Source organism: Apiospora aurea (assembly GCF_038362705.1).
Source record: "Apiospora aurea strain CBS 24483 chromosome Unknown utg000007l_segment0_segment0, whole genome shotgun sequence".
In the NCBI taxonomy this organism is placed as follows: domain Eukaryota; kingdom Fungi; phylum Ascomycota; class Sordariomycetes; order Amphisphaeriales; family Apiosporaceae; genus Apiospora; species Apiospora aurea.
The window spans coordinates 552,311-579,164 of record NW_027117394.1 but is presented as its reverse complement, the minus strand read 5'-3'; the positions used below and the strand labels follow the sequence as shown (position 1 = coordinate 579,164).

General features: G+C 53.7%; 8 protein-coding genes across 8 annotated transcripts; 2 read left to right on the top strand and 6 right to left on the bottom strand.

Moving 5' to 3' along the window:
* Positions 1-1,322: 1,322 nt before the first annotated feature.
* Positions 1,323-1,544, top strand: PG986_010466 (uncharacterized protein; the record flags this gene model as incomplete). Its single annotated transcript, XM_066846688.1, has 1 exon — positions 1,323-1,544. One exon carries the CDS (start codon positions 1,323-1,325, stop codon positions 1,542-1,544), a length of 222 nt encoding a protein of 73 aa, XP_066696179.1.
* Positions 1,545-2,248: 704 nt separating this feature from the next.
* On the bottom strand, positions 2,249-2,817 carry PG986_010465 (uncharacterized protein; the record flags this gene model as incomplete). The annotated part of the gene is made up of 2 exons (XM_066846687.1): positions 2,249-2,617; positions 2,671-2,817. 2 exons carry the CDS (start codon positions 2,815-2,817, stop codon positions 2,249-2,251), a joined length of 516 nt encoding a protein of 171 aa, XP_066696178.1.
* Positions 2,818-3,506: 689 nt separating this feature from the next.
* On the bottom strand, positions 3,507-4,828 carry PG986_010464 (peptidase S8/S53 domain-containing protein; the record flags this gene model as incomplete). The annotated part of the gene is made up of 2 exons (XM_066846686.1): positions 3,507-4,487; positions 4,550-4,828. The coding sequence occupies 2 exons, from the start codon at positions 4,826-4,828 to the stop codon at positions 3,507-3,509; spliced, it is 1,260 nt and encodes a 419-aa protein (XP_066696177.1).
* A 2,189-nt stretch (positions 4,829-7,017) lies between these two features.
* PG986_010463 (uncharacterized protein) lies at positions 7,018-8,363 on the top strand (the record flags this gene model as incomplete). Its single annotated transcript, XM_066846685.1, has 8 exons — positions 7,018-7,067; positions 7,125-7,199; positions 7,286-7,719; positions 7,782-7,814; positions 7,868-7,899; positions 7,953-8,026; positions 8,139-8,209; positions 8,263-8,363. 8 exons carry the CDS (start codon positions 7,018-7,020, stop codon positions 8,361-8,363), a joined length of 870 nt encoding a protein of 289 aa, XP_066696176.1.
* A 4,396-nt stretch (positions 8,364-12,759) lies between these two features.
* Positions 12,760-15,231, bottom strand: PG986_010462 (uncharacterized protein; the record flags this gene model as incomplete). The annotated part of the gene is made up of 3 exons (XM_066846684.1): positions 12,760-13,310; positions 13,566-14,118; positions 14,389-15,231. The coding sequence occupies 3 exons, from the start codon at positions 15,229-15,231 to the stop codon at positions 12,760-12,762; spliced, it is 1,947 nt and encodes a 648-aa protein (XP_066696175.1).
* Positions 15,232-16,685: 1,454 nt separating this feature from the next.
* On the bottom strand, positions 16,686-19,740 carry PG986_010461 (TRP-like ion channel; the record flags this gene model as incomplete). Its single annotated transcript, XM_066846683.1, has 4 exons — positions 16,686-18,181; positions 18,313-19,241; positions 19,307-19,382; positions 19,446-19,740. 4 exons carry the CDS (start codon positions 19,738-19,740, stop codon positions 16,686-16,688), a joined length of 2,796 nt encoding a protein of 931 aa, XP_066696174.1.
* Positions 19,741-22,378: 2,638 nt separating this feature from the next.
* On the bottom strand, positions 22,379-24,790 carry PG986_010460 (C5a peptidase; the record flags this gene model as incomplete). Its single annotated transcript, XM_066846682.1, is given in 5 exon segments — positions 22,379-22,508; positions 22,580-23,034; positions 23,050-23,125; positions 23,192-24,061; positions 24,117-24,790. 5 exon segments carry the CDS (start codon positions 24,788-24,790, stop codon positions 22,379-22,381), a joined length of 2,205 nt encoding a protein of 734 aa, XP_066696173.1.
* Positions 24,791-25,890: 1,100 nt separating this feature from the next.
* PG986_010459 (uncharacterized protein) lies at positions 25,891-26,511 on the bottom strand (the record flags this gene model as incomplete). Its single annotated transcript, XM_066846681.1, has 1 exon — positions 25,891-26,511. The coding sequence occupies one exon, from the start codon at positions 26,509-26,511 to the stop codon at positions 25,891-25,893; it is 621 nt and encodes a 206-aa protein (XP_066696172.1).
* Between the last annotated feature and the right edge of the window lie 343 nt (positions 26,512-26,854).

Sequence of the window (26,854 nt, the reverse complement as noted above, 5' to 3'; positions counted from 1 at the left end):
CAAGAGTCAGCGGGAAGGTAGGTCAGCAAACGGGCATGACGGGTAGTTCCTTGCCTGCTATAGTTCCTTTATCCTAAGATATATGGGCCAGATGACTGGATAGTTGGCGCGCGTAGCTGCGCAGTGATCTGTGTGTGCGCTTCTATAGTCTTACTTGCAGCGGCAGCCGTCCAACGGCTTTCTGTCCGTCTCATCTCACCCCCTTCTCCCCGTCAGCGGATTCCCTCTTTGTTCTGTGGCGGGCGCTGCGGCATGGCGGCTGCATATTCCCGGGTCATCATCATCTTCTCTTCCCCCCACCCCCACACGCAGACTTTTTTGGACAAGCCATCACCACGGCCGCCATCACACACACAAGGGTGACGCGTGGGCATCAGCTAGGGGGGTTAGGCTGATGGGTGATATTGGTAGTGGGGTCAGTTTCATGCCGTCGACGATGAGGCTCCTGGAATCTCACTCTGGAATGTCACTTTGCCGGTACGGATCGCATGCAGTCCGTCCCACCCCCCTCCCTGCCTCCCTGCCTCCCCCATGCAAATGCACGTTGACTTGCCTGGCTGGGCTGAGAACTGACTGGGCGAATGAGGTTGATTCCTGCCCACATGCCACTTTCGGTCCGTTTCTTGGACTCTCTTTTTGGGCTATTGTTAGTAATTGTGATGGTTGAGTGTTTACCGAACATGGAAGGAGAGACGGGACGAGACGACAAGGGGGCACTTGGTGATGGGCGATGGGCGATGGGCGATGCTGGTAGCAGATTACCAAGCTTTGGGGGAGGACAGACAGGATGGTATGTTGTTGTTATGCGTAACAGACACACACACACACACACAAGCACTTGCTGAAGATATGTTTGGGGTTGATGCTGTCAGATTCGTTGCTTGATGCCGTTGTTGGCTGGGGTGGAAAGATATGTGGCCTGCTGCTTACATGCGTCCATATGGGTGATAAGGGGTATATAACGCCTCTATATCCTAGGATACTTGGATGGTGATCCGTCCGACTCCCCAGATTGATAACACAGAGATCTTATACATACCACTCTGCTCACAGCTACATCCCTCCTATCAGAACCTCTTTCATTGTGACGCGCTTCCTAGCATCGCGAGCCTATCTACTACGCCGCATCACCTACCAGACAAACTCAACATCACGATCAACCGCAGTCATCACCAGTCACTGCCCGCTACACACTATCAAAAGAACTCTTCCCGTCTCGGCACTTCGTATACTCAGACACCGTACTTCTACTCTATCTGTACTCCCTCATCACTGTCACCAGCGAAAGCCCCCTCAACCAGTCAGTCAGTCAGTCAGTCAAGATGGGCTACTCCTCCACCACCAAGATGTCCTCCTCGTCAGAGAAGAAGTCGTCCTCGTCCTCATCTAAGGACCACACGTCGAGGGTGAACGACTGGATCCACCAAGATCCCCGAGACGATCCCTGGAGTTCGGTGAACACCTATTACGGAAAGGACTCGTCGTCGTCGGGCGACAAGAAGAAGAAGAAGCACCACCATAAGTCTGGCGGCGGCAAGAAGTGATTGGGTTGCCGTCACTATCTCTTCTTCGACCCGATCTCGTGTCTAACAGTTCATCTTCCGACTTGGCGCTGCCTTGTCGAGGAAGACCACGACATCAACTCGCGCCCGAAGGATTGGGGAGGGGATCTTTCCGGGGCGATGAGCCACTCTTGTCAGGAGGCAAAAGGAGTTCGGCGGAATCTGCGCATCTACTGCACCAGGTGCGCTTGGCCCAAGGGCCGAAAGGAAAGGGAAAAGCGTGTACCATGGTGTTTTGCTTTTTCTTCCTTCTCTTCATTTTCTTCTTTCACATTCTACTTCGGTGTACTCTCTGTACAACTATTCATTCCTTCTCTGTACGTCTATTCTTATTGTTTTCCTACTACATTTTTCAACTGTACTTTCATTGTATTTTTCATTACGCTGGAATGATGGAATGAGGATAACGTCAAACACACACCAAAGCCGGACGGAATGGGATATGCGCTAGAGATGGGATACCCCTTTAGAGTAGTAATGATTCAGAAATGTGTCATCACATATGCTTCTCTCTTAATGCATACCGTATAGCTTCCTCCATGTAAACGGGCGGGTTTGCTGCTCCCGTCATTTCGTGTGATCGACTTTTATCCAAGGTCGTCACTTTCTTCTCCGGGTAGAAGCATAAGGCCGGAGTAGGCATTATGCCAATGAGCCCCGAAGTGGCCCTTCTACGATGTGGTAACTCAGCGCTGTTGCCATAGCCCATCATCCAAGGCCATCATTGCCAGAGCCTTGGGGCTTCCTTCCACCACCAGATGAATATCAGGCCTTGCTGTTTGGTCCTTGTAGATTGCAGAGAAGAGATTGCGAGTATTGTCCATGTGGGGAATCCAAACTTGGCGGATGAATCCGTTGCTCGTCTTCTCTGGCCAAAAATACTCATCCGACGCTCCCTCACCTGAGACGAGGTAAATGGTTGCGAGTCCCTTGTGTCGCCTGAGCGTGTCCTGATCGAATGCACTCACTGTCCAGACTTGAGAGAAAGGATTGTACACGTTGATCGCCAACTTGCGGATCTTGAAGAACCAATGGTCGTCATCGAGAGGCTTGGGCTTTTCGCCGGCAGCATGGGGAGACAGGAAGCCAAGCAAACTGTCATACCGACCAGATATCGTGAAGTAGAAGACGTCGAGGTCCAGCCGCGCGTGAAAGGACGCAGATCCCGGGCGTCGTTGCCGTACGTCTGCCAGATCAGGGTTTGCAGCTCTGGGGGGGGATTGGGGAAGAGGTGAAACTGGGTTAGTTGAGACATGTTGGTCGATTTCTGGGTGGTTGATTGATGATGCGCGGCTGGTCAATGTAAAAGATACTAAAAGACCCAAGTTGGCTACGTGAAGTGCAATTTATATGTAGCCCAAAAAGGAAGTAATAAAGGGTGGTGGCACTCAAAAGCCATCATGTCCTCAGCGACCAGCCCATGCCCCGAAGTGAGGAACCAGGAGCTTCGAGACCTGTATGGATCAGCCATGGAACTTCACTGAATTGCTACACATGGGGATGCTGACTAGAACATACCTCTATCTAATTGAGAGTCGTTCTCGGTTGTCGCAACCCAAGTCGCACCTTCATCTAAGCCCACGAGCACGCCTCAAGTCTCAAAAAGATGCTGTTCAATTATGGCGCAATAACGGTGACACCCAGCGACCCTTTCTACTCGAATATTACACAATCACAATGCGAAACCCAAAAGGACAGAGAAGTTTAGAGGATATAAGTTTTTTATTGAAAACGTCTATACAAGAAGATAAAAAAGTGCTAAACCGGCTGCAATATCGTAGAGCAACACCATGAGGGCAAAAAGGGGGTATCAGGCCCAAACCAGTTTCCCATCCATCCACACACGGTCTACTACAAATCTAAGTAGGTAGGTAATCCTTTTGGGTTAAAAGGGCAACCCACGGGGTCCAGTAAAAGAAGAAAGGGGGTAGGGAGAAAGCTCGCTTAGACAACCGACTCGATCTTGACGGGCAGGGCGGCGCGGGCCATGCGGTTGCTGTTGAAGCGGCGCGTGAAGGGGCTGCGAGAAGTGCCGTTGCCGCCGTCGGCGCCGTTGTTGGCGAGCAGGTTGACAGTGCTTCTGGGCACCTGGGAGACGACGCCCGACAGCGCCGTCTTGCCCATGTAGGCGCACAGCTCGACGGGATCGGTGGGGGCGGAGCCGAGGCCGAGCAGGTAGGCGGCGAGGCCGGCGATGTGGGGAGAGGCCATCGAGGTACCCGAGATGGTGTTGGTCTTGCCGTTGGGCCAGGTGCTCTTGATGTCGGTGCCGGGCGCCAGGATGTCGACCAGCTTGCCAAAGTTGGAGTACTCGGCGAGCTCGTCGTCAATGGTGGTGGCGCCGACGGTGCAGGCGGACTCCTCCGAGGCCGGGGACGAGGTACCGGCGTCGGCGGCCTCGTTTCCGGCAGCGACGGCCAGGAAGATGCCGGCGTCGATGATATCGGCGGCGGCGGCGTTCACAGCCTGCGACTTTGTGCCGCCCAGGGACATGTTGACGACAACGCCCTTGGGGCACTGCTGTCCTTTGGCGTCGCTGACTACGAAGTCCATACCGGCGATGACTTGGGAGTTGGTACCGGAACCGTCGGAGCCGAGAACCTTGACGGCGAACAGCTTCGTCTTCTTGGCCACACCGTACGTCTTGGAGCCGATGGTGCCGGCGACGTGGGTGCCGTGACCCTGACCGTCCTCGTCCTTCTTGTCGGCGTAGTTGGCCAGCCACTCAGCCCGGCCCTCGAACTCGGGGTGCTCGATATCAATACCAGTGTCTACGATGTACGCACAAGTTCCCTCGCCGGCGCTGTCGTCGTAGGTGTAGGTGGTGCTGCCGGCCTTCTTGCTCGACATGCGGGCAAGGCCCCAGTCGGCGTTCCTCTGGGTGGCCTTGATGGTCATGATGGCATCTTGTTCGATGTATTCGACCTAGATAGTGTGTTAGCCATGTCTCTAGGTCAGGAGTGGGACGATGTAGGGGAAGCGCTTACGTTCTCGTCGTCTTGAAGAGTCTTCAGCTCCTCTGGGGTAAGAGCCGAAGCGAAGCCGTTGAACTTGCCGGTGTTGTACACATGCTCGGCGTTGGCAGCAAAGCTGCTCATAGTCGTCGACATGGAGTCCGACTTGACACCGCTCTTCATCTTGACAATGTATTTGCCATCAACCAGAGTGGCGCCTCTCGGCTTGATAACAGGCGCGGGCTGAGCTCTCTTCGTAGAAGGTGCGGCCAGAGCCAGGGGCAGCAGGGCGATCAAAGTTGCGGTACGCATGATGAAGGTTGAGGAAGTGAATGAATGAGGAATACGGTCTCCTGGACGTAACGAATGCAGAATATAGAAGAGAGAATGGACTGGAATGGGCGAAGGTGTGTGAATGCCAACGAGTGATGCCGGTTGTGGTTATCGAGAAGTCAACACGGGGGAACCAACTCGACTACATATAGTCGTTGAAGCTCACAGCCAGTCCCCCCAGTTCCAACACCATTCCTATACTGGCGAGACATGTCTCCGCATCTCGGTGCAGCAGACCTGGTCATGATAGTAAAACCACCCATATGCGCCGCGTCATTAGGCCTCTCGATTGGTGCAATGCCGGCAAACTGGCAATATCATTATGCAGACACAATATGTCCCCAAACTTGGTGATTTTAAGGGAGTGCCTTAGGCAGCGTGACATCGGCCAATCATGCGTAGCAAACGGCCAAGCATTAACGACGGCCGAGTTTCTGATCCATGGTTTCAACTGTAGCCTGAATAGGTGGCAAGGCTCTGATTCGCTGGCCTACGGAGATGTTGGCTCCTCTCGGGAGGGATCGCTCTGGCTCGGTACTGAAGGCATAGCCGCTGGTTGGCCCGTTTCGAGAGACAATCAACGGCAGTGTCGACAAGGGCCGAAGATACAGCGTCGATCATCTGTGGAGGCTCGGTTCCTTCTGGGCTCCCAGTCGGAGTCGGATCTTATCAGCCCACGGGAAATTAATTAGGGGCTCCAGGCAATGTTCATGCCGCCAATTGTTGCCCGGTTGCGGCTCCAGGCCAAGCCCGCCAAGCTTCAAAGGCCAGGGCGCCGACGATGTGCCGCGGGGCGATCGCCTCTCTGGAGACGAATGCTCGAAGCTCATTGAAGCGTGCCCGTGGATTGCATCTTGTTTAGGAAGGTCTTTATTCACGAATATGGTTCCTTCTGGTGTCTCGCCATCCTGATGCGGGTTTGACTTGTTGCCTCCCTCCGCCAAGGCGCGTACCTGTCAGGGATCTTTTGGGTTGGGCGAGAGGGACGTTCGGATGAGGCTGCGGGGCCGCCAGCACTAATTGCCTTGCCCTGCTTTGCCTGTTAAAACGAAACATGGAAGACCGTTGCATCGACGATATTCGCTTGTCATTGGTCTTAATAGCCCTCCTAATGCCCGTCACGTCAGTTATCAACTGCCACCTTCCATCCGTCATTGGCGGACCACGAAATATCGTACGATAATCCCAACGTCGGTCGCATACTGTGGCGGACTGGAGAAGCTCCCGGTCGGAGAATAATGGTGTCAAGGTGATAGAGGAGCCTGATAAGCAACCACCTTCCGGCCTGGAACCTGCCTGTCATGCTGTCTTGCATCGCCGCCGTCTTGCGTCGCATTCGCCGTTGTCAAAAGCAAAGGGTCCGAATTTATCTTCTTCTTCTTCGAGCCTGCAATGCAGAACACGCCTGGAAGTCGCTTACTGGGACCGCCCATACTGCGCATACAAGACGTTGGAGTCATGTCTGCATGTGCTCAGAATTGTCCATCAATTGAAACATTCGCATTCGAACCAGCTAGTAAGAGGAATCGCCCTGCAGGACGTGAAACGGACGAGGCGTTATCTGGGCATGACCTGATCATCAGAAGGATTCGCCCAAGCCTGTTTGTTTGCTCACGCTACCCTGCTTGCCCGTTGCATGATTGAAGGCATCCATTGCAATTCTGTCAGAATTGGGTCTTGAAGACATCAGTCAAGGCGAACTTGGTATCCAGCGTGGTGGCAGCTGGTGGTGAAGTGATGGATGGCACAGCAGATGGCAAAGCGGATGGCAAAAAACAATGCGCCCGTACACTGCCCTGACCGGAGAGGGCCCTCCGCAAAATGACTGTCCAAGCCACAGCACAAGGTGGCTGCTGCTGCCCCTCGACGTCAGCTTGACGAATCCGGTAATTTGTAGCTAAAAGTTAAGGCAGGTGGGCGGGAATGACGACATGACGACATGTGAACACGAACGAAATCAATCTCCCGCGAAGAAACCATTCATGCCCAAATTCCTAGGACCTTGTGTTTCGTTTTGATTTCTCTAAAAGCACAACATCTATAATATCAGACCGTTCTATTACTACTACCACACCGTCAGCCCTGGTGCTGGTATTGCTTCTCGAATCCTGCCCATACCGAATCCCCCCACTCAGAAACCGGGTCTCGCACGCGACGATTGAATCACCATGTCGAGTGGATTTGTTGGCAACGTCCAGCACAAGGCCCAAGAGGTCGCGTAAGGCTTCCGTGAAACACCGAGGCTCGTTATAGCTGCTCACATATTGGTTTTTAGAAAAGAGGATCTCGATAAGGCAAAAGCTCTTGTGGCAGATGCCGCAAAGAGCCAGGCCTATCTATACCCTTTCAAGTGAGTCGCTGCGCATCTGATCTATCTGGTTGCTTGGCAGGCAGCTGGCACAATGCCACATGAGGAAATGCTGATGGGTGATCTAGGGGCATCTACTACTTCCTGACTCATCGTGACCTATGGAAGCCGTTCTATTCCAGAATCGTACCCACCCTGTCGCTCTCAGCTGCGGTCATCAGTGGCATGTTCTTCTTCACGTACCTGCCTCAGCTCGCCATCCTCGTGTTTGTGAACGGCCCTTTGGCTGTCTTGACGACCACTGTCTTGATTCTCAATGAGAGCTCCGTCATCGTCAACCTCGTCTCGCGAAACTTCCTGCTTCAGGATGCTTTGCTTGACACGTTCGATGGCACGCTCGTCTCTCGCAATGAGACCGGTGTGGTGAGCGAGGGTCGACAGCTCAAGTCGGGTCGCGATCCCATTGATAGACTTGGCAAGATCTTGAAGAGTCCGTTCGAGAAATTCAGTCCCAAGGCACTTATTCGCTACGTCATGTACTTGCCGCTCAACTTCATCCCTGGTAAGCATGTTGCACCCCAGGACTATTTCATGATCCATACTGACCTAACTCCCCTTGTACAGTCGCCGGTACGGCCATCTTCATTGTTTTACAAGGTACGAGAATCTAGCCACGAACCAGAAACGTGCAATTCTAATACCAGATCCAGGTCGCACCCGCGGGCAGTCAGTTCATGGTCGAGTGAGTACAGCCACGCACCTGTGTCAACACTTAATCTAACTTTGTGTGTCAAGTACTTCCAACTCAAGAAGTGGTCCAAGTCTCGCCAATCGGAGTGGCTCGAGACCCATACCGGGGCATACTCAGCGTAAGCAACTCTCACCCCCAATCTCAGCTCGTCCAAGTAGATGGTCCAGACCGCCCGACGTCGTTACTGCAATTGGTTCCAGTTGTGACTTATACTGACGGGGTTCGTGTAGATTCGGTGTGATTGCCACGCTCTTGGAGATGATTCCTTTCGCATCCATGTTCTTCGCTTTCACCAACACAGGTAAGCCCCTTCATTGTCCTCGTAAATGATGGCAAGCTAACCCATTCCAATAGTCGGTGCGGCACTCTGGGCTGCTGACATCGAAGCTCATGAGAGCCAGATGGATAACACCACGGCACCCAGTCTCAGAGACGCAGCAAAGAAGGCAGAGTAAGGTCACACCAATATGCGTAGGTCCGACATCTCCGAAATTACACGTTCTTCGAGACCATGTAGCGAAGGAGGCACAAGGAACAACGTGATGAGGATGCTGGGAGACGAGGAGGGAATGCAGAAACAGCCCCCCTTATGGTACGTAGTTTGGTGCACGATACCTTCGTATTCAATTGGAATGAAACTCGATTCCCATCAACAAGTAATTTGCACGGTACTATGAGTTCAACAATGATTTCCGACTGAAGCGACCTGTGGCATGTCGCTCAGATCTAGCTGTACCCCGCGTGGCTGGTAGCTCAGAACGGCGTGCGACGATTACCTCATCACGAAAATGCCACACCCCTATGTGGCACATTTGAAGCCCTCAAACTCTCTCGTTAACGTTGCATGCCTTCCCCTGAGAATTGAAATCGGCGGCATTTCAGGGGTGGAAGCATTCGGTTCGTCAGGGTTCGAAAGACACCGAGCGCGTCAGTTAAACGGCTCTATCTGGCCGTGTTCTAGACCTTGGTCGTCCAAGCAGGGACAAGCAGGGGCTGATAGAAGACACACAATTTCCCGATGCAGGGTTTGCAATCGAGCTGACAGCGAAATAGAATATGGTGTCGAGGTCGAGGCCCGGCTACACTCTTGGGCAGCAATCGAGTGATTGATTTGGTTGGTACACGCAGCTCTACGCCTCCCAGAACCCTTGGATTGTCAAAACCGTTGACTGCGGGGTAAATTTGGCGTTTATTGCCCAGTACGGGGGGCGCAGGCGTTTGCCACAATTCGGGTCGAAATACCTACCAGCTGGGATCTCCAGACTCAATCTGTTATGCGCGTGGTGTACAGGCATCCAAGTCCTTAAATCGCCAAGAGAGCCTGTACTGAACAGGCGAAACAATGCATCTGGCATCTGTCACTCTGTAGGCAACCTGCATACCGAGATATACGCTAGATGCAGGTTTTGCCCCTGGATGGTACCACAACTCGAGGACCACTCCCAGAACTCCAATATCCCAATCTTGCCGGCTCCCTAATCTTTGTCTATTGGCAAGATCAAAACTGTGTTGGAAAAGAACACAGGATCACTTAATACCCAACCTGGCAACTCTCTGGGGCCCTTGTTGGCGATTGGCACCCAGCAAAAGAGCGACGGTTGCCTGGAAAGGCAAATTCCCTAGGTGGATTGGACGAGTTGGACCTCGTATAAGAAGATGGACTGTGTGCTACAACTGAGGACCTCAGGCGATCAGCAAGAGAGCACTGTTGATGCTGGCCACTGGCCATCTTGCTTGCTTGCATACCGCAGCGAGCGCCTGTTGCTACATGCATTGATCTTTGACGGGTGCAAAAGGCCTCGATGCGTATTGGCCTAGTCAATTGGGTGCTGCTTCATAGTCTCCTATCTCTATTTAAGCAAGCCATTGTCCAGACCACGCTGGCGCTATGGAAACGAGGCAGACCACACGTCCTTGCCAGACGATCATGCCAGCATACCTCGCACTTGGGAAGCTCATACTTGGACCTGGTAGAGAACACCAGGTAGCTTCGAGGTTGAATGGTTTCAGACGGAGTATATATGGGAGAAAGGCTGACCAATATCCACCAGTCCTCGCATGGAGTTTTCGAGTGCAGATACATCATGGGGATCTCCGATGTCAAAGATCTTGCATGCATCATCTGCCGTCTGCCGCATCTCAGTATTACATGTACCTCAGCTCCTCGACGATGGTAAATGCCCAGACCAGGATCCATGCCGGTTGATGGATTACCAAAATCGATAGTGGCCCAGCCTGGAGATCTAGATGCAGTGATCTTCCACCGAGAGGAGGAGACTCCAACTGCAGCTGAGCAACGTCAAGCCGTGAAAAGTGGATCGCTGTCACTTCCCCTTTCGGCCAATTGGTGAAGTTGTCTGGCTGTAATTTGCCTCGAGGAGGTGACATCTAGCACGGTGATTAAACGTGTAACTTTCTATCATATACGACCTCTCCAGCTGCTAGATTGAAATATATCAGATCAGACGGACCATATATGGGAAACCATCAATCCTGGAAGCTCTGTACTGCTCAGAGTGTTTGGGCATGCAACATCTCAGGTCCCAGGTCCCAGGTCCTTTCGGTAAGTCGTCGGCGGCCGCTTGGCATCCTCGACCAAACCGTGACTTCCTTCTTGTAACGTCGCTCCTTCCTTCCCAGTTCACCTTTCCGCGTCCAAGGCATTGGAAGTATGAAACCATCCTTTTTCCACCCTCAAGCCTTGATATGTGGCAATGATCACGGGGATATTGGTTCTTGAGGAGTCGCAGAGTAGCCCTCAACTCTGCCACCCCACAACTGACATCTCATCACTCGTTCATCGTCTCATCGCCTCCATCAGTCCATTCGTTCACGTTTCTGGATCAAATATACTTTCGTTTTCTGAGTAGCCTTAAAAGTCTTCCGTTATCTTACCCATTCCCTTTCTGGTCAACCCAAGTCCCAATCCACTCTTTTCGGTTTTCAGGATCGACGAGACAGCCTCAACGCCAGCTTGACGTGCCTGAATTAAAGGTGCTCCTGCCCGCCTGAACAGCATGAGAGTACATACTCTTGCTGCCGACAGCGTGTCGGCAGTACTGCTCTTCAGTTGGCTTCCCAGCATCCTAGCCTCGCCTGACCTGGGAAAGCCCGTCATCATCGGCCGTGAACGGAACGCAGACCATGCTGCTGAGAGTCCAAACTATGGTGCCTACGGTGGACCGGCCCCGAAACATGCTGGGTACAACTACCCTTACGGCGGCCCTTATGGACCGCCGCCCTACGGACCCCCTCCGCCACATAGCTCCACGGAAAACCCGTTGTCAAACTCGTCATCAGTGGCCACTGGTTCAGTTACCGGTACAGGTCTGCCCGCTACAGCCAGCAGTTCGATATCTCCCACAGGTATGTGTTTGCTCGAGGATATGACTGGGGTGTAGGACTTATCAACTCTAAGGTGCATCTGCAACGGGTTCGGCGGGCGAGAGCACAGCTGCCAGTGCGTCAACTCCATACCTGAGCACTACGTCGGGTCCAGAGACATCATATTCCGGATCTGTACCTGTGACTACCTTAAGTGGAAGTACCTCCTTGGTCGGGACACCGGGACCTTCCACGGCTCCAACGACTGAGACGAGCGGTCATGAATCTTCTACCAGCACTGGCGTCTTCCAGTTGACATCCCAGAATGGTTCAGCAATCAGCACACCTGGCTCGCCCCAATCAAGTCCAGTAAGTTATCAAGATATTCATATATACGTGCCTATCCGGGGCGCGGACAATCTGTGTATTTCACCTTGGCATTGACTAATTCTCATAGTCTTCTGGCATCTCCGCTACTTTGAATGCTACAGAGTCAACCTCAACCGTTGTGCCTACCAGTCCACCAGGTGGCGGAGGACCCATTGGACAAACCCTCCCGCCTCCCGGGCTACCAACACCGGGAACAACACTAACCGCGTCCGAGAATGTTACTACGGTCATAACCAACCCGTCGCAGACCCTGTCATTTACAATCCCAGTAAATGGTACCGAGGTCGTAACACCAAGCGCTGGACCAGTCACGGGGAGTCAGCCAGGCACAACATCTGCATCTTCCGCTGAATCGTTAAGGATCTCGATATCGGGCACTGAGAGTGTACTGCCGGCTCCAGGTAGCAACTCCACGGGAGGCTATGTATCGGCGAGTTTCCCTGCGTCACAATCTAGTTGGATGAACTCAACCACGGGCCCAGCAGCCCCTTCACCTGGAGCGACCACAGCCCAAGGACAGACTGCGCTTACCAACTCCTTCAGCACATCATCCAGCGAGGGTTCTGCTTCAAACTCGGCTGGGTTAACGTCTTTAACGACCAACAGTGCACCTTTCCCAGCTGGTAATATGACATCAAGTTTCGCTGGAACGGGCCCAACCGGACAGGGTTATACATCCACAACACTGAGTGCCAGTGAGACTTCTTTGACGCCGAGTTCTCCTGAGACGACTGGCGCAACTGGATCTTCATCTGAAGCATATGGCAGTTCCACCACTACTGGCTCTTCCTTGAGCTACTCATCAACTACGAGTACAGTTCTACCGGGTTCATCAATCTCGAATGCCACCGAAACAAGCCTTCCTGCCACAGGAAGCCTCACGGTGACCAGCAGCATTCAGCCGACTCCCCCATTCTCGAATGGCACATCTGTCTCTGGAGCTGATACCACCTCCCCTTTTTGGTCTCAGACTTACACATCATTCTCAGTTACCGCAACTGCAGGCACTTTCACGGGCTCAGTCTCACCACTACCAGCCACCACTCCAGGGTCCGGGCCCGGGGTATCGCCGCCATTTCCTTTTACCAGTCCCAACAATACGTCGCCCATAGGGCCTACTGCCAGTTCCGGGTCAGTTTACTCTCCACAGCCCACTACCGGGTCAAACATCGTGCCCTCTCCCAGTTCAGCCAAGTCTACGATGACATTTGCTCCGTTTCCTACCTTCAATACGACTGTGACTGTAGGCCCAACAGGCACTGTGCCTGTTCCTCCTTCGGCAAGCGGGGTCGTTGGTTCCACGACCAATCCCGCCTCGGGGGCGCCATCGTCTGGTCCCGTTGGACAAGGTAGCCCGACCGCACCGGGTGTAAGTTCACCTAGCGCTACCGGCAATGGAAGTGAGATCGCTACCTCTACAGTGGCACCGCCGTTCCCATTGTCTAACACCACCGTTCCAACGCCACCGACTGGAACGGCCCCGTTGATTCCGTCTTCAAGTGGGACGACTGCGGTAGCTTCCGAGTCTTTTACAATATCCCCCGTTGGTTCAGCGACGTCAGGTTTGCTCAACTCTTCCACTTCGACTATTTCCAGTACATCTTTTAGCAACTTCCCACCAGGGGCAGGGTCATCCCCTACCACACCACCTTTTCCAACCGGAAATACGACCGCAACATTTGGTGGTTCTACAGGGACTGTCATCAGTCCCCCTAGTGGACAAGCAACAAGCTACAATGTGACTTCCACGTCACTAGTCTCGGGTATCCCAGGTGGATCATCAATCACAAGTGTGCCTATTGCTTCTGGCACTATTAGTCCCAGCATATCGTGTTCTTTGGCGCCATTCCCTATGACCAACGGAAGTGATACAGCGTCTATATTCCCGACCGGGACTTCGGTATCGAACACGGGGACTGGACCGGCATCCACCACAGTCTCACCTACGTTGGCCTCAAACTCCAGCGTCCTTGCCACCACGCCTTCATTGTCGTCAGAAGGGAATACGTTTTCTACGGCCCCGTTCCCTCTGACCAATACTACAGGTGGGCCGGGCGGCCAGACAATTGCTCCAACGGGTGGTATTTCAGGCACTGCACCACTGAGCACTGGGGCTTCCGTACCGCTAACACCTGAGGGTACTTCCTCGGAATCGAAGCCACCATTCCCTCTGTCAAATACCACTGCCCCTGACGCTGGCCCCACCGGCGGATCTGGACTTACTACTGCACCATCAGCACCAAGTCTGACCACATCTCTTGGGTCTGGAATTAGTTCCCCTGGAAGCAATCCAGCTGGACAGACTATACCGCCATTCCCAATTTCAAACTCCAGTGTAGCGGCTCCGGGTCCAAGTGGATCGGGGAACACTGCTTCAGGCACGATTGGTTCAACGGCTGTACCCCCTTTTACCATGTCCAACTCTACTAGTCTGACTGCAGGACCAAGTGCAGGCTCTACAGCTGTCGCGCCAACAGGATCAGGGGGATCATACACCTACTCATCGTCGTCACTGGAATCAAGCACGGCGCCCTTTCCATTTCCAAACTCGACGGCGCTGCCCAACGGCCCTTCTGGCGCTTCTGGAGGTACCGCCCCACAACCTGGTACAACATCCGGCAACGGTGTACCTGGTTCTCAGCCTAATTCGACATCCCTTGCAGGAGGTGGTCCATCCGGGCAAACTGCTAGCAACAGTATTTCCGGTGCAAATCTCACTACATCATCTTACACTGCCACTGGAACGCCTTTCGGTACGGCGCCTACGCAGCCGGCATCTTCTACCGGACCAAGCGCGCCTTTCCCACTGTCAAATTCCACCGGTCTCCCTGGAGCCAGTGTATTACCAAGTGGTGGCACGGCTCCCGTTGTGACTCCTGGTGGAACTTGGTCTTCAAGCGCCGTGACTGGCACCGGCTCCGTTCCCTCCCCCGTTGGGGGTGCTTCAGCTACACCGCCGTTTCCTGTAACTAATACAAGTTCAACAAGTGAGCTGACCGGCACTGTCTTCACCCCGAGTGGCGGGATATCAAACTCTATTAGTTGGACTGGATCGGTCCCTTTCACCATATCGAATTCAACCACGATACCTAATCCTACCCAGCCATTGCAAAGCAGCCCGTCACTCGCCGCCCCATTCCCACTCTCGAACTCTACAGGTGTCTCAAACCCGACAAGTCCCCTTGGTACCGGTTCTGCTGCGACCACAGCAATATCTACTATAGCTCCAACTGGTAGCAATGGTGAAGCGGGTGGCCCGACCAGTACACTTCCGAGTTCAGCACCGTTTCCTATCTCAAATGCAACGGGAAGCATAGGGCCGACCGGACAAGGCATTCCACCTGGAAGTAGTGTCACTCTTGGGACAGGAACACAGACGACTGGATCTCCAATCCTAAGCTCAGGCCAAGCACCATTTCCAACTGCCAACACCACCGCCCCGCCTTTGGGAACAGGTTCTGTTTTCCCTACTGGGATATCCGGGACTACTGGTAGTGTCATTTTCACTTCTGCTCCCTTTCCCCTGCCAAATGGTACAGTTGCGTCAGCGCCCACCGGAACAGTACCGAACCCAGCATCCAATTCAGGCCCAGAGTCTTCATCTACCATCACGACTGAAAGCAGCGGTTCATATCAAGGAACTACTACAGGTTCCGCTCCGTTCCCGCAGGGTAATGGCACACTGTCGACTATTGGCGTAACTGGTGGAGCTGGTACTGCTCCGGGGGCCACGGGGCCATCGCCGTCGTCAGTTGAGTTAAGCAGTATTGGCCTTTCTTCCTTGACGTCGTCCGCATTAGCCTCTTTTCCACTATCAAACTCTACAGCGACCCTTGGTCCAACTGGGACGTCAAACCCCTCCCCCTACAGCGAATACCGAGTCTACAGCGCCAATAGGCCCAGGAGGTCAGACGATCGGTCCTCAACCCGGACAGACATCTACAGGAATTATATCGACAACAACAGCAACATATGTGGATACGACTTGCTCCGAGGAAACACCGTATACGCCAACTCAACAGATTTCAACGATCTGTTTAGAAAGCGAAACTGTATCTATGACAAGCACAGCAGCCACATCATACCCTCTTTCCAATTCTTCTGCTCCCTGGGCGGGTGAGACATCTTGCACGGAGTCGTGGAGCTATCCTTCAGTTTCGACCCCTGCCACTCTGGCGACCTCTAGCGCACTGTGGAACGCAACGGATACATGTAATGGGACAGCTGTATCACAGACGATCTTTTCGACAACATGTACAGAATCTATATGGAGTATGTTCCAGTTCTCCTACAGTTGATGAAATTTGACTAATCAGATCTCTAGGCAATTGGACCACCTTTCTAACCTCAGTCACAACGTCTGATATCTCCTCGCCAGCTGAGCAGTCATCAAGCTCTGGCTACCATAAATCCTCGTTTGTTATCCCCGCTAGCTTGAGCGTCACGCCTCGACTTCCCGGCGCCCATCCACATAATGCGAATCCCACAGGTCCTATAAGCTTCCCACGCCGGGATCGGCCATCATATAAAGACGACGATGATGAACCGACTCATGATGGACGGATGTTCTATTGGCTAAAACGTCTCCAGCGGTTAGTATAGATGCTGGAGCAAAATGTAGGATGAACCGGGAAACGGCAAGATCCGCAACGGCTCCTGGAACTTTCCCATTCGTAGAGTACGGGTTATGGACGGACACATTGTACGGCGTTTTTTCTTTTTCCTCTGTGATGGAATCTTGCAGGATTATCTATGACGGAAGCTCACTGCAGTGCTTTTTTATCTCTTTGCTACCTACTTTCGTACATGCAAGCCTCAACCGATAGATACAGAGGCCTTAAACTAGGTATCACATAATGACAATCCCCATCAATCCATACCCTTGAAGATTACGATATTATTGATTATGCAATACAATCTGACATATACGGGGTAAATAGATATGTACAAAGTGATTAGCTTGTAGTGGTGGTGATGTCGTCACTTCATAAGTTCATGCATGGCCAGTCAGTACCAAAGCTGACCTCGTGTGAGGGGCCGGGCCCCGTTCCATCCTCTTCCATCTAGCCGGGTATCTTGTCCACATAATGGTTATCTTCCAAGACGGTCTGTTGTTCTTCTTTCGACTTCTGTGACGTACGGTCCTCTTCCACCGCGTTCCAATGATCCAGATTCCTCCTAAACATATCCTCATCCAGTTGCCCGCCCACATGCAGCTCCGGATCCTCGGCCGTATCTTCCTGAACGGGCAACACCACGGGTCGACTGAAGCTACCGCCGCCACCGGCGGCCCCGAGACTGGCCAGAGAGCTATGTTCTCTCAGCGCTGCTGCTGCCCCTCCTCCCGTCGTCGTAGAGTACGAACTCAATCGGTTGTTGTTGGGTAGGGCAGTACTAGCCGACGCCGAAAACGACCGACTGTGCCGGTTCGCCCGCGCCGTGTCCGGCCGCTCAAGCTCGGCGGCGGCGCCATGTTGCATGGCCGAGAAGTCGCGCGAGCTCCAGGAGGCGCGGTGGACGCGCGCGGCGCGCGGGAGGCTGCTGGCCGAGTGGCGCGAGGCGAGGCTGCCGTGGCGCCGGAGCGCCGCATTAGTATTAGGATTGGTATTGATATCAAGGGTGGAAGTAGAGAAAGAAGTGGACGCGGGGTCCATCTTCCCAGCCACGTTGTCTTCGTCCTCGTCCTCGATCTTGGACATGCGCCGAACGGAGCGGACGGAGAAGTAGGGCTCCGGTGGTACTTTGGGGATGTCTCCTTTCTCCTCGTCTTTCTTCTTCTGTTTCTTCTTTTCCACAGGCGGTGCATCCTTATCCAGCGCTTTCCGCGCGATGTGCTCGTAGTACCGGATCCGCGTCCCCTCGAGCCGCTCCGACGAGAAGTACTCCCGGTTTCGGTAGAGCGACATCCAGGACGAGATGCCGCCGAGAATGACCAACACCAAGACGGCGATGACCAGGAGCGCCTGGATCACGATGATGAGGACGCCGATGACGGTGGCGAGCATGCGGTTGAGGGCGAGGTCGGGCAGGAACGCGATCGAGAGGCCCGTCGTCGCGACCTTGGCGAGGCCGAGGAGCCAAACGGCCACGGTGGTGTTCCTCTGGCCCTCGTACGGGTTGATGGCCGCAATCACGACCATCGCCAGGATATCCACGATGAAGAGCCCAAAGACCTGCGCCGTGGGGTTCTGGGCGGCCGCGCCGATGAAGAGGGCGCGCACGAACTGGTACGACAGCCAGAAGACGAAATACCACCATCTCGACGCGCGATACCGAGCCGATAGCCATCCGAACCTCTTGATGTAGATCTCGTCTTCGTGCACTTTGGACTGTGCAGAGGCGTCGCCATGGTGAACAAAGTGCCAATGCACGAAGGGCAAGGAGCCAGCAGGCTTTTGGTCAAACTCCTTTTCCTTCAACCGACTGAGTCGCACCACTGAAAACCACGGAATGCACCCCATGATCCTCGTCGAAATGAAGAGGATGCGATCGGGTTCCGAGGCAAACGTCGCGGAACGCAGCCGGCAGCGGAGAGCGTATACAGCAATGCCGCCGACCCCTATAAGGAACAAGAGAAATACGATAGCCGCTATCGCGACCGGGCCAACTCGATCCCGTAGGTTGAATTGATAGAGCGAAAGGACCATCATGGAAAAAAGGCGATGAAGAGGGCCCGCAAAAGTGAAGCACGGAGATATCGTATCCAGTTGTTTCGAAAGAGCTCGAGTCGATCTTGTTGAATCCATTTTAGCCTGGCAAGTCCCTCGAGCGAGAACTTGAAAATGGCAATGAGGCCAGTAATGATGCACAGAGCGATGATCAGCCAGATGAAAGCCAACATGAAAGCATCAGGTGCAGGTATCTTGAGCTCGGATAGCGTGCCGCCGAAGCCAGACCAGTCTCCAGGCGTCGGCATACCGGGGGTTACGGGATCTCCACCCCAGTTGTAGTCGTACGGGTCATCCGGGTTATACGGCTGGCGTTTCACCAGAGGCGCGAGCTCAGTGGCCAGTTCAGTGGCCAAGTCCGCGGCCCTGTCGAGGGAACGGCCATAGATCTGCTGTATAAGACCGCCGTTATTGTTGATGATGGTAGACCCCGCACCCCCTACCTGGCTGCCGTTACCGCTGATCCCAGCAAACTTGTTGACGGAATCGACCATGTTCGGTACAGGGATCAGGCCAGCCGACCAAGCAAAGTTGCTCCACCACGCGGGGAGCACGCTGGGCCAGTGCAGCGATAATGCCCCCGAGAAGAAGACGGACTGAAAGGTCTCGAAGATGACGAGGACCGAGAAGGAATGCGCATAATGTGTTCGCATATGCGGAATGCTGACGCCGTACGCCGCAGCCGCGAACGATGCTATGATGGCGACCACTGTGAAGATGCCCAAAATGGAACTCACAGCGGCGGGCTGGGAGAAGGAGGCGCCATTTCGCATGACCGCTTGGAAGCAGGCGATCTCGGATTGGCTGGAGTTGGCAAAGAGTTGAACCCTGACGGACCCTTCGAAGTCCGGGATCTCGTACGCGATCTGTGGGATGCCCGATACTTGCATCTTTCCTACCGGGAACACGGCCCAGGCACTGATGGGAACCGAGGCGTTCATTGGGCACATGCTACCATAATCATTAGCTGGCTGGTCTGCATTGCCTCATAACGCCATGTTTCTTTTTCGACGTACCTGTATATGTTCATCTTACAGGGGTCAATCGTCATGCTAAATCTGTTTTCGCCGTAAGCATCCACCGTGATGTACACTGTGTTTCAAAGTCAGCTCCGATGTTCCAGGCCCAACTAACACTCGCAGTATGCTGACTTACTCATCAACTTCTCACTCCGCAGATTCGTGTTTCCATTCAGATGCCACGAGATGGTCGAGTTGTCGAAGTAAAATGCGGCGTCGAGCTTAGTGACGTTCAGCAGACTCTGCCCGCCCAGACAGTCACCGAAGTCGCCCGAGTATAACGCCGGCGTCCTGTCCACGGCCAACACGCTCCGAATACCGTCGAGGCTGACGCCATTGATATAGGCGGTTTCCCTGGCCCATGATGTCGAGAGTAAGGCTGCGCTCGCAATAACGGGCATCCAGGCTTTCATTCGGCCCATCGTCACCATCGCGGCGAACTATTTTTGTCCTATGTATCTCTTGGAGCTCCGGACCAAAAGCGCAGGACTGGCCCAGCGTCCAAGAGCACCCAGCCCAGAGTATTCCCCAACTGAGCACCTCGTCGTGTATTGACAAATCCAAGCTCTTGCAGGGGCTGCAGTGCCAGGAAACGACGTGCACAACCACCTATCACGCTCGATGCCTATGATTCCGTTATTCCCAAGTAGCTGGATATATATGGGCTGCTGGGTTGATGGCAGATCGCGGCTCCACCGTGGTAGGGCCTAGCGGTCGATCCGCCCTGAATTGACTTCTGGGAAGTCCCGTCGCGCGCGCGGGCCGTCGTTTGCTCGAGGAATCGCGCAAGGTCTAGCAGCTCTAGTCCTAGTCGGGGGCGCTAGAAAAGGAAGAAGAAGTAGAAGAAGATATCGTCAGGACGGACGGGCGAGCAGCGACAAGAAGCGGCCGCGAGAAAAGGCGAGAAGCCTCATGGAGAAGGAGAAAAATTCCAGGGCACCACAACCACGCTTTTACCGGCGGCGATGGAGGAAGGGGAGGGGCGGCAAAAACGCGATTGGAGAGCTGCCTGGGTGGGATCCCGGGGTGTTGGGTAATATGGGGCCAGCAACGATACGACGGGCGATGGTGAGGCCGGGGTCGACTTTAAGCGAAAGAGGGTTCAAAAAGTTCTCGTGTATGCGGCGGAGGGAGGGAGGAATCGTGGTCGACGGTATAAGGCTGCGGCATGCGGTTTGGAGGAACAAGAAGAGGAAGTTTAGAAGGCCATATTAGGAGTATTCCCAGATATGTGCGTGCCTGTGCCTGAGCCTGGAGGGAGGGGGCTTGGACAACTGGATGCGGGTAGGTATTGGGCGTGAGACAGAGCATCGAATCGCGAACCGTCGTCGGTCCAAGCCAAGCAGAAGCGTTGCATGCTGCATTGGCAGATTGGGGAACGACAGCACAGCAGAGCAAAGCGGGCATGCGGGCGTTGGTTGATTGGGAAGCGGTAAGCACGGATGGTGAGTTCTCTCATGGGTTGCATGGTGGATGGGCAGAGATGGGGGCATCCCAGTCTGTCAGTGACTCAGTGATAGGGGTTCCCTACATACAGCGTACAGGCCTGCATCTGTCTGCACCGCGTCCTCTATCTGTCAATTGATCGTTATCGCAATTCCCATCCATCTACTGATAATAGTCCTAGAATCCCGGGCCCCTCCTCACTTGTCCCAGTCGCCAACCTACACTACCACACCGCGACAACTCTAAAGCCTCCAGCAGCATATGATGCCGTATGATCTACACCCTCAATCGCCGGACTGTTTCTTCCTTCTCTGCTTATAACAGGGCAACCTTCTGGTGGCTGGACCTAGAGCTTCATGTTGGGAAAGGGAGGACCAAATCCGGCCAACGGCTTGCGCCCCGGCCGAAAGACAGACAGACAGACCCCTCTCCTCCCCCACATTTGTGTACACCGATATCACAAAGGCCCTGGCCGGCCCCTCACGGCCCCTCATCAATTGGCACAAGTCGAACTACCTTGCCTTCTGAACGTGTAACCGGCGAATCGGATCATCTTCAGATGCTCTCGTCACTGAATAGGCCTGTACTCGAGTGACACAGGGTTCAAGTTGTCAAGCTATTGCTGGTGCCTGTTTGCTTGTCATTTGTTCTCTCTGAAGTGATGATGATGATGACATGGACTGTCTCGCCCGTTTCGACCTGTCATTGGTCAGAGCACATGCTATACGGCAACCGCATGGCATTGTTGGCCCAGACTAACTGGATAGACGTCGACCGCGTAGCATGGGTTGGTTCAGGAGGCTCTGCAGCCAGAAGATCTTACATGCAACAAGATGCATCGCAGGAACATGATCTAGATAGGCGAGATGGCCGCTTATGGATGTGACCCTTCCTTGACAAAAAGCTTGGCTGGGGATCTGCACCGCCGAGGCCTTTACCTGCGGGCTTGTTGGTGGCCAAGCAACAATAGAGGTTGACCAGACCCGCGCGACGGCACCATTTTGGTTACTTGCCTGCCAGTCCGGCATGGGGGTTTAGGATGTTCGAGCTTGGCTTATGTTTACCCATCAACAACATCATTGGGGGGGTCTTGGATGTTGTCGAAGAGATAACGCGCAATGATGATTTCGATGACGGATTCTGCGCGCAACCCCCGCTTGTGCCCCCAACAGGTAACAGGGATTCGGTCCACAGCTCGGGCGCCAGTCTCGTAAAAGCATGGGTGTGATATCACCGAATCATCCCTTACAGCATTTTGGTAGATTCCTGTAGCAACTAGCCTGCCACAGGTGAGTCGAAACGAGTGTATTAGGTATATTAGACGCATGCTGGGAAAGGAGCGAAACGGTTGGTTCGGCTTGGATCATCATCATACACATTGATGGAAGTCGTGCAAATACACAATCACCATGGCTTACTTGCTGGCAGGTCTCAGGGTCCGAACAAAGCTGGCACACTAACGTAAGCAGAGTGTATTTAGGTATTAAGTACTTTCTAGGTATACTTCTCCAGTCGGCCCTCCATTATCTGGCCCATGATGCTTTGGCCAGGCCCCAGGGTATGGGATATCAAGCTCCTCACTCCAGTCAGGCTTGAGAGAAGCATTTAGTGTGTATCGGGAACTTAGATGTCGTGACCGGCTCCTAGGTATGGGATACCAAACTCTTCGCTATTGTTTGCATTGATAAGAACCTTTCCACTGTAAAGAGGGTAGTTGGATGAGTTCATATTGGTCGGCGGCTTGAAGGCGAATCTGTTCCCCAATGTTAGCTTAATGTTTTCCCAGTTCCAAAGTAGTACAACTAGAAAAGGGACCAATCATACTCTACTGCTTTCGTCTCCCTAGCCCCGACAATGACAGACTTGGGCAACGATACCAGAGGGTCCAGTTGCATTGGCACTACCGGATCAAAGTTCCGGTAGCCGGGTAGGTGCTTCGAAGAGTCAAAGCCACCGGCACTCTGCAGCGAAAAGGTGTATGTCACGGGTTCCATACCGACGTTGGTGATATTGACCGAGTGTTTGCTAACGAAGCGAGTCGGGTCTTTCAGCTCGAACCCACGACCGTGAAAGCTCAGTTCTGTGGTCGCCGCCATGACACGCGCAGCGTCGACGAAACCGGTGCCAACTCGCGCAGGCGATGCAAAGAACTTGGACACTGTCGCGGAGCCAGATTCTGCCCACGGCACGGAGTGCGCTGTCGACGTGATGCGCTTCATGAGGCGCCGAGCCCACTCTGGGTCATTTTCATGCGCGGCACGCCCGCCGTTCTTGCCCACCTAGAGCGCGGCGACACCCGCTATATAGGGCGTGGCCATGCTGGTGCCAGATTCAATCTGATAACTGCCGTTAAGCCCAGTACTTAAAATGCTGTGCTGGACACGGTATGACAATTAGCAGCGTTCAACGGGCTGGTGGTTGAATCAAGCTAGGTACTTACTCCCTGGTGCCGAAACATCGGGCTTCAATTCCAAGCTCCCTGTCGGGCCCCAGGATGAGTGTTTCCAAGGACGTCCTCCGCCCGAGTTATAAACCCCCACGTAGTGGGATGGGTCGACATCAAAGCTTGCAGTGACGTTCCCACCTTCCAGAATGGTCTTGATGATAGCCTCCCCAGCTGCCTTGTCGATGACAGCCGCCCTGGAATTTTGAGGAGGGGCTTGGAATGGACTGTCGTCTTGGTAAAATAGAACGTACTGAGGGCTGAAAGGCTTGAGATTACCCAGTTTGTCTTGCAATCTGCACCCTCCGGATCGAACAAGTACAATAGTGCCCTTCATGTTGGCCGTAGATTGCGCGAGAGGCGAGCAAGCATCGTTGGCGACAGAAATATCCCGCGTGATGGGGATAATGGGCCAGTCGACTATATTACTGGGCCATGGAATTGGGTCACTCCATTCTTCGCCATCTAAACTCCAGATTGTGTAAGCGAGTTCTGTCTTGTCAGATCTGCCTCCAAGATGGTGGCTGGCAGTAAATCCATATGCAGGGTATCTGTCCGGCTCAGATGCTGCCACAGTCAAGAGGTCGGCGTCGACAGCCTGGGGCGATAGCCTGAATGGCCCGGTTGCTCCGTCATTTCCGGCGCTGACAGCAACGAAGACCCCTTTGCTAACCAACTTCGAAACGAGCGGGCCCCAGCTAGGAGGTGATATCGGGTCTGAGCCTAAGCTCATGGTGATGATGTCGGCCCCATCAACAACGGCTTTCTCAATTGCACCACGAACAGATTCAAAATCGATCTTGTTTTTGGCGTCCGCAACCCTGTAGGCGAGTAGTTTGGCATCAGGAGCAACACCAACGAATCTGGCATGGTCAGTTACAGACTTAGTGAGGGAGGCGCGAGTGAGTTGAAACTTACTGTTCGCCTTTGCCAGCGACTATCCCTGCCACATGAGTGCCGTGACCTTCGGTATCTTCCACGAAACAATCAGGAATGTGAGGGTCCCGGTCATCCCGATGGTACCTTCCGGGGAGATTAAGGCCCCCGATAACCTTGTAGCCATGCCCAATGCCACCTCCGAGCGCAGGATGTTTGTAGTCGATTCCGGAGTCTATCACTGCGACAATGGCGCCGTCGCCAGTGATTCCCTCCTTGTGAAGCTTCTCCACACCAGTCATGCCGTGAAAGGAGTAGTTCAACGCAGCAGCATCGTTGCTGAACGATTCGCCCTCAATCGGACGAATGATTCGCAATGGGACCGACTCGTAGATGCCATCAACACCGGGGTCATCTTCCCCCTCAAAGTGGAAGATCTGGGTCACGGTCTCCAAGTCGCGGCCGCCGTGGTCGCCGTAGCACTCGACGCTGACGGCCGGGAAGACGGCATGGTCAAAGGTCTTGAAGACGCGCAGGCCAGGGGTGCGTTCGACCATCGCCTGGATGCGGGAAATGTCAGACTGCGACTTCAGCTCGATGACGTAGCGCTTGGACTGGTTGGACTGGGGCTGGGGTCCCGCTGGTGCCGTGGCCAGGGCATTGCCGCCAGCAGTAGCGGCCAGCAGTGCGGCGATGAACGATGCAGTGACACGCATCTTTGCCGACGGACGCGGGAGATATGGGGAGAATGAGTGTGACTGGTGCTAGAGATAAACGACTGGTACTAGAGATGACTGATGGTAACGATGATTGGTGTTGTATGTAGAGATGGTTGTTGGTGGTGGTAAAGATGACCAGACTTGGAGAGATGAGAGTCAAAGATAGGTCTAGCGAGATTGTCCATGCTGGCTAAGTCGTCCTGGCTAAGCCAGACACATTTGCCCAAGACTCCTGGAAGACTTGGGCCATCATAGATGTGGCTTCCATCCTTGATGACTCTATGCTACCAGTAAAATGATTTGTCAGCCAAGCACGGCTGCCAAACCGGGAGGGGAAGTACGCTCCTTCCTGGAGAGGCAGTCAATCCGTGCTCACCCCACAGCACATCGTGGATAGAAAAACTGCTAGTAGAGAAGGTCCCTAAAGATGCAGGTGTGTTGGGTTGATTGGAACCAGTGTCCAGATACGACCAGGTAGTTGCAGGATTAGGTAGAGTCATGAAGAGTAGCCGGCTGCGTGGGAGCTACGAAGGGGCGAAGTGCTGCTGGTCGTGCATTGATGAGTGGGAGGAAGCAAGAGTAATGGCCTCCCTCACCTGGCGAGAAGAAAAGATGACGCTTTTGCAGTACCTGAGCGTTCTAATATGCATGCGCGCCCCATCAATTCGATGGCCGCAACAGCAATGTATTGAACATAAGTCAAAATCAAGAAGGTACCTCCCGGAAATCCATTGAACCACGCGCCAAGGTGGTTCAGTAATCCTTCATTGCGCACCAGACCGATACTTCCTGATTCTTGCCATACTTTCAATATGCTGTCAATACATTGATGTACATCACGAGCCCCACGCCAATTACTCGTACAAGGTGTTTTTCCGTCGCACTCCCCACCAATGCTCTGGTCTACACGTAGAAGGCAAACCTCGCGACTTCCCCTGAGAGCCTGCTAGATAGCCCCATGAAATCCCCCCGTCCACCAAAAGCATGATCGACGACCCCTATTCCAGAATCCCAAAGTACACCAAGTTGTATGCTAGATATGCCGGGCAGGAGCTCGTTCAATCCCAACAATCGCTCGTACGTACATACTTACACACTCATCCCATCCTACGACGTTGGCCCTGGGGATAGCTCAAAAGATGACGTAGCTCAGCCTCTTCCTCATCGCCATCTTCGTAGCAAATAATGACGAATCCCGTGGGGTTGGGGACCCATCGATTGATCGTGTTGGTGAGAGCCTGGTAGAGCACATGAAATGGCATCCCGTGCGGGTTCCAATCCAAGTTTTCCGCCTCGAAGGAACGCTGCGTAGCGAAGAGGTCAAGATAAGCGTGGACTGCTTCATGGAGGACGGAGGCCACAAGGTCCCTGGATCTACGCCAATGACGGCGATCCCACGCCAGCGTATGGATTACGATTCGTTGAGTCCTCGGTTCCCAGTAGTCGTACCGCGAATATACGTGTCTGACGGAAAGTTGGATATGCGGTCCAATGTTGCTGAAGAAGAAGTACTCGTCAATCAGGCCGAAGGACTCGCGTATAAGATCAACCAACGACACACGATGCCGGAACCTCCACAGCTGGAGGAAATCCTGTTTGGTTTGCTCTCGGATACTGTGGTAAGGGTGAGACACTGGCAATACCCTGAGGGCATTGTCTAGAAGCTCTTTCACGTCATGTGAGAACTGGCGGTAAACTGGCACTGATGGATGGTTCATGTTGTTCATTTCGCTTTGTTATGCGGAAAACGGCTTTGTGGCTTCGTTGATGTGTCAGTTGCCTCGGGGGTAGTCATAGTTGAGGTACATCGTGGTTTTATATCGAGGAGTTCTACAGATATCGGTTCCAATGGAAGGTTCCCCAAGCATGTATCCTTTGAGGTCTATCTTCTACTCGGTGCTGTGAGGGGACCCGGCGGAAGGGAATGCGTCAACTCTCCTGGTGTCGAAAGAAGCACAATTCTAATATGAACTCGGGCGTCCTCAGATGGCCATGAAGGACGCCCTGAGCTTGAGTATGCCATGTGCTTGGGATCAGCTTCCTCCAAGTGTAGTGGCTCAT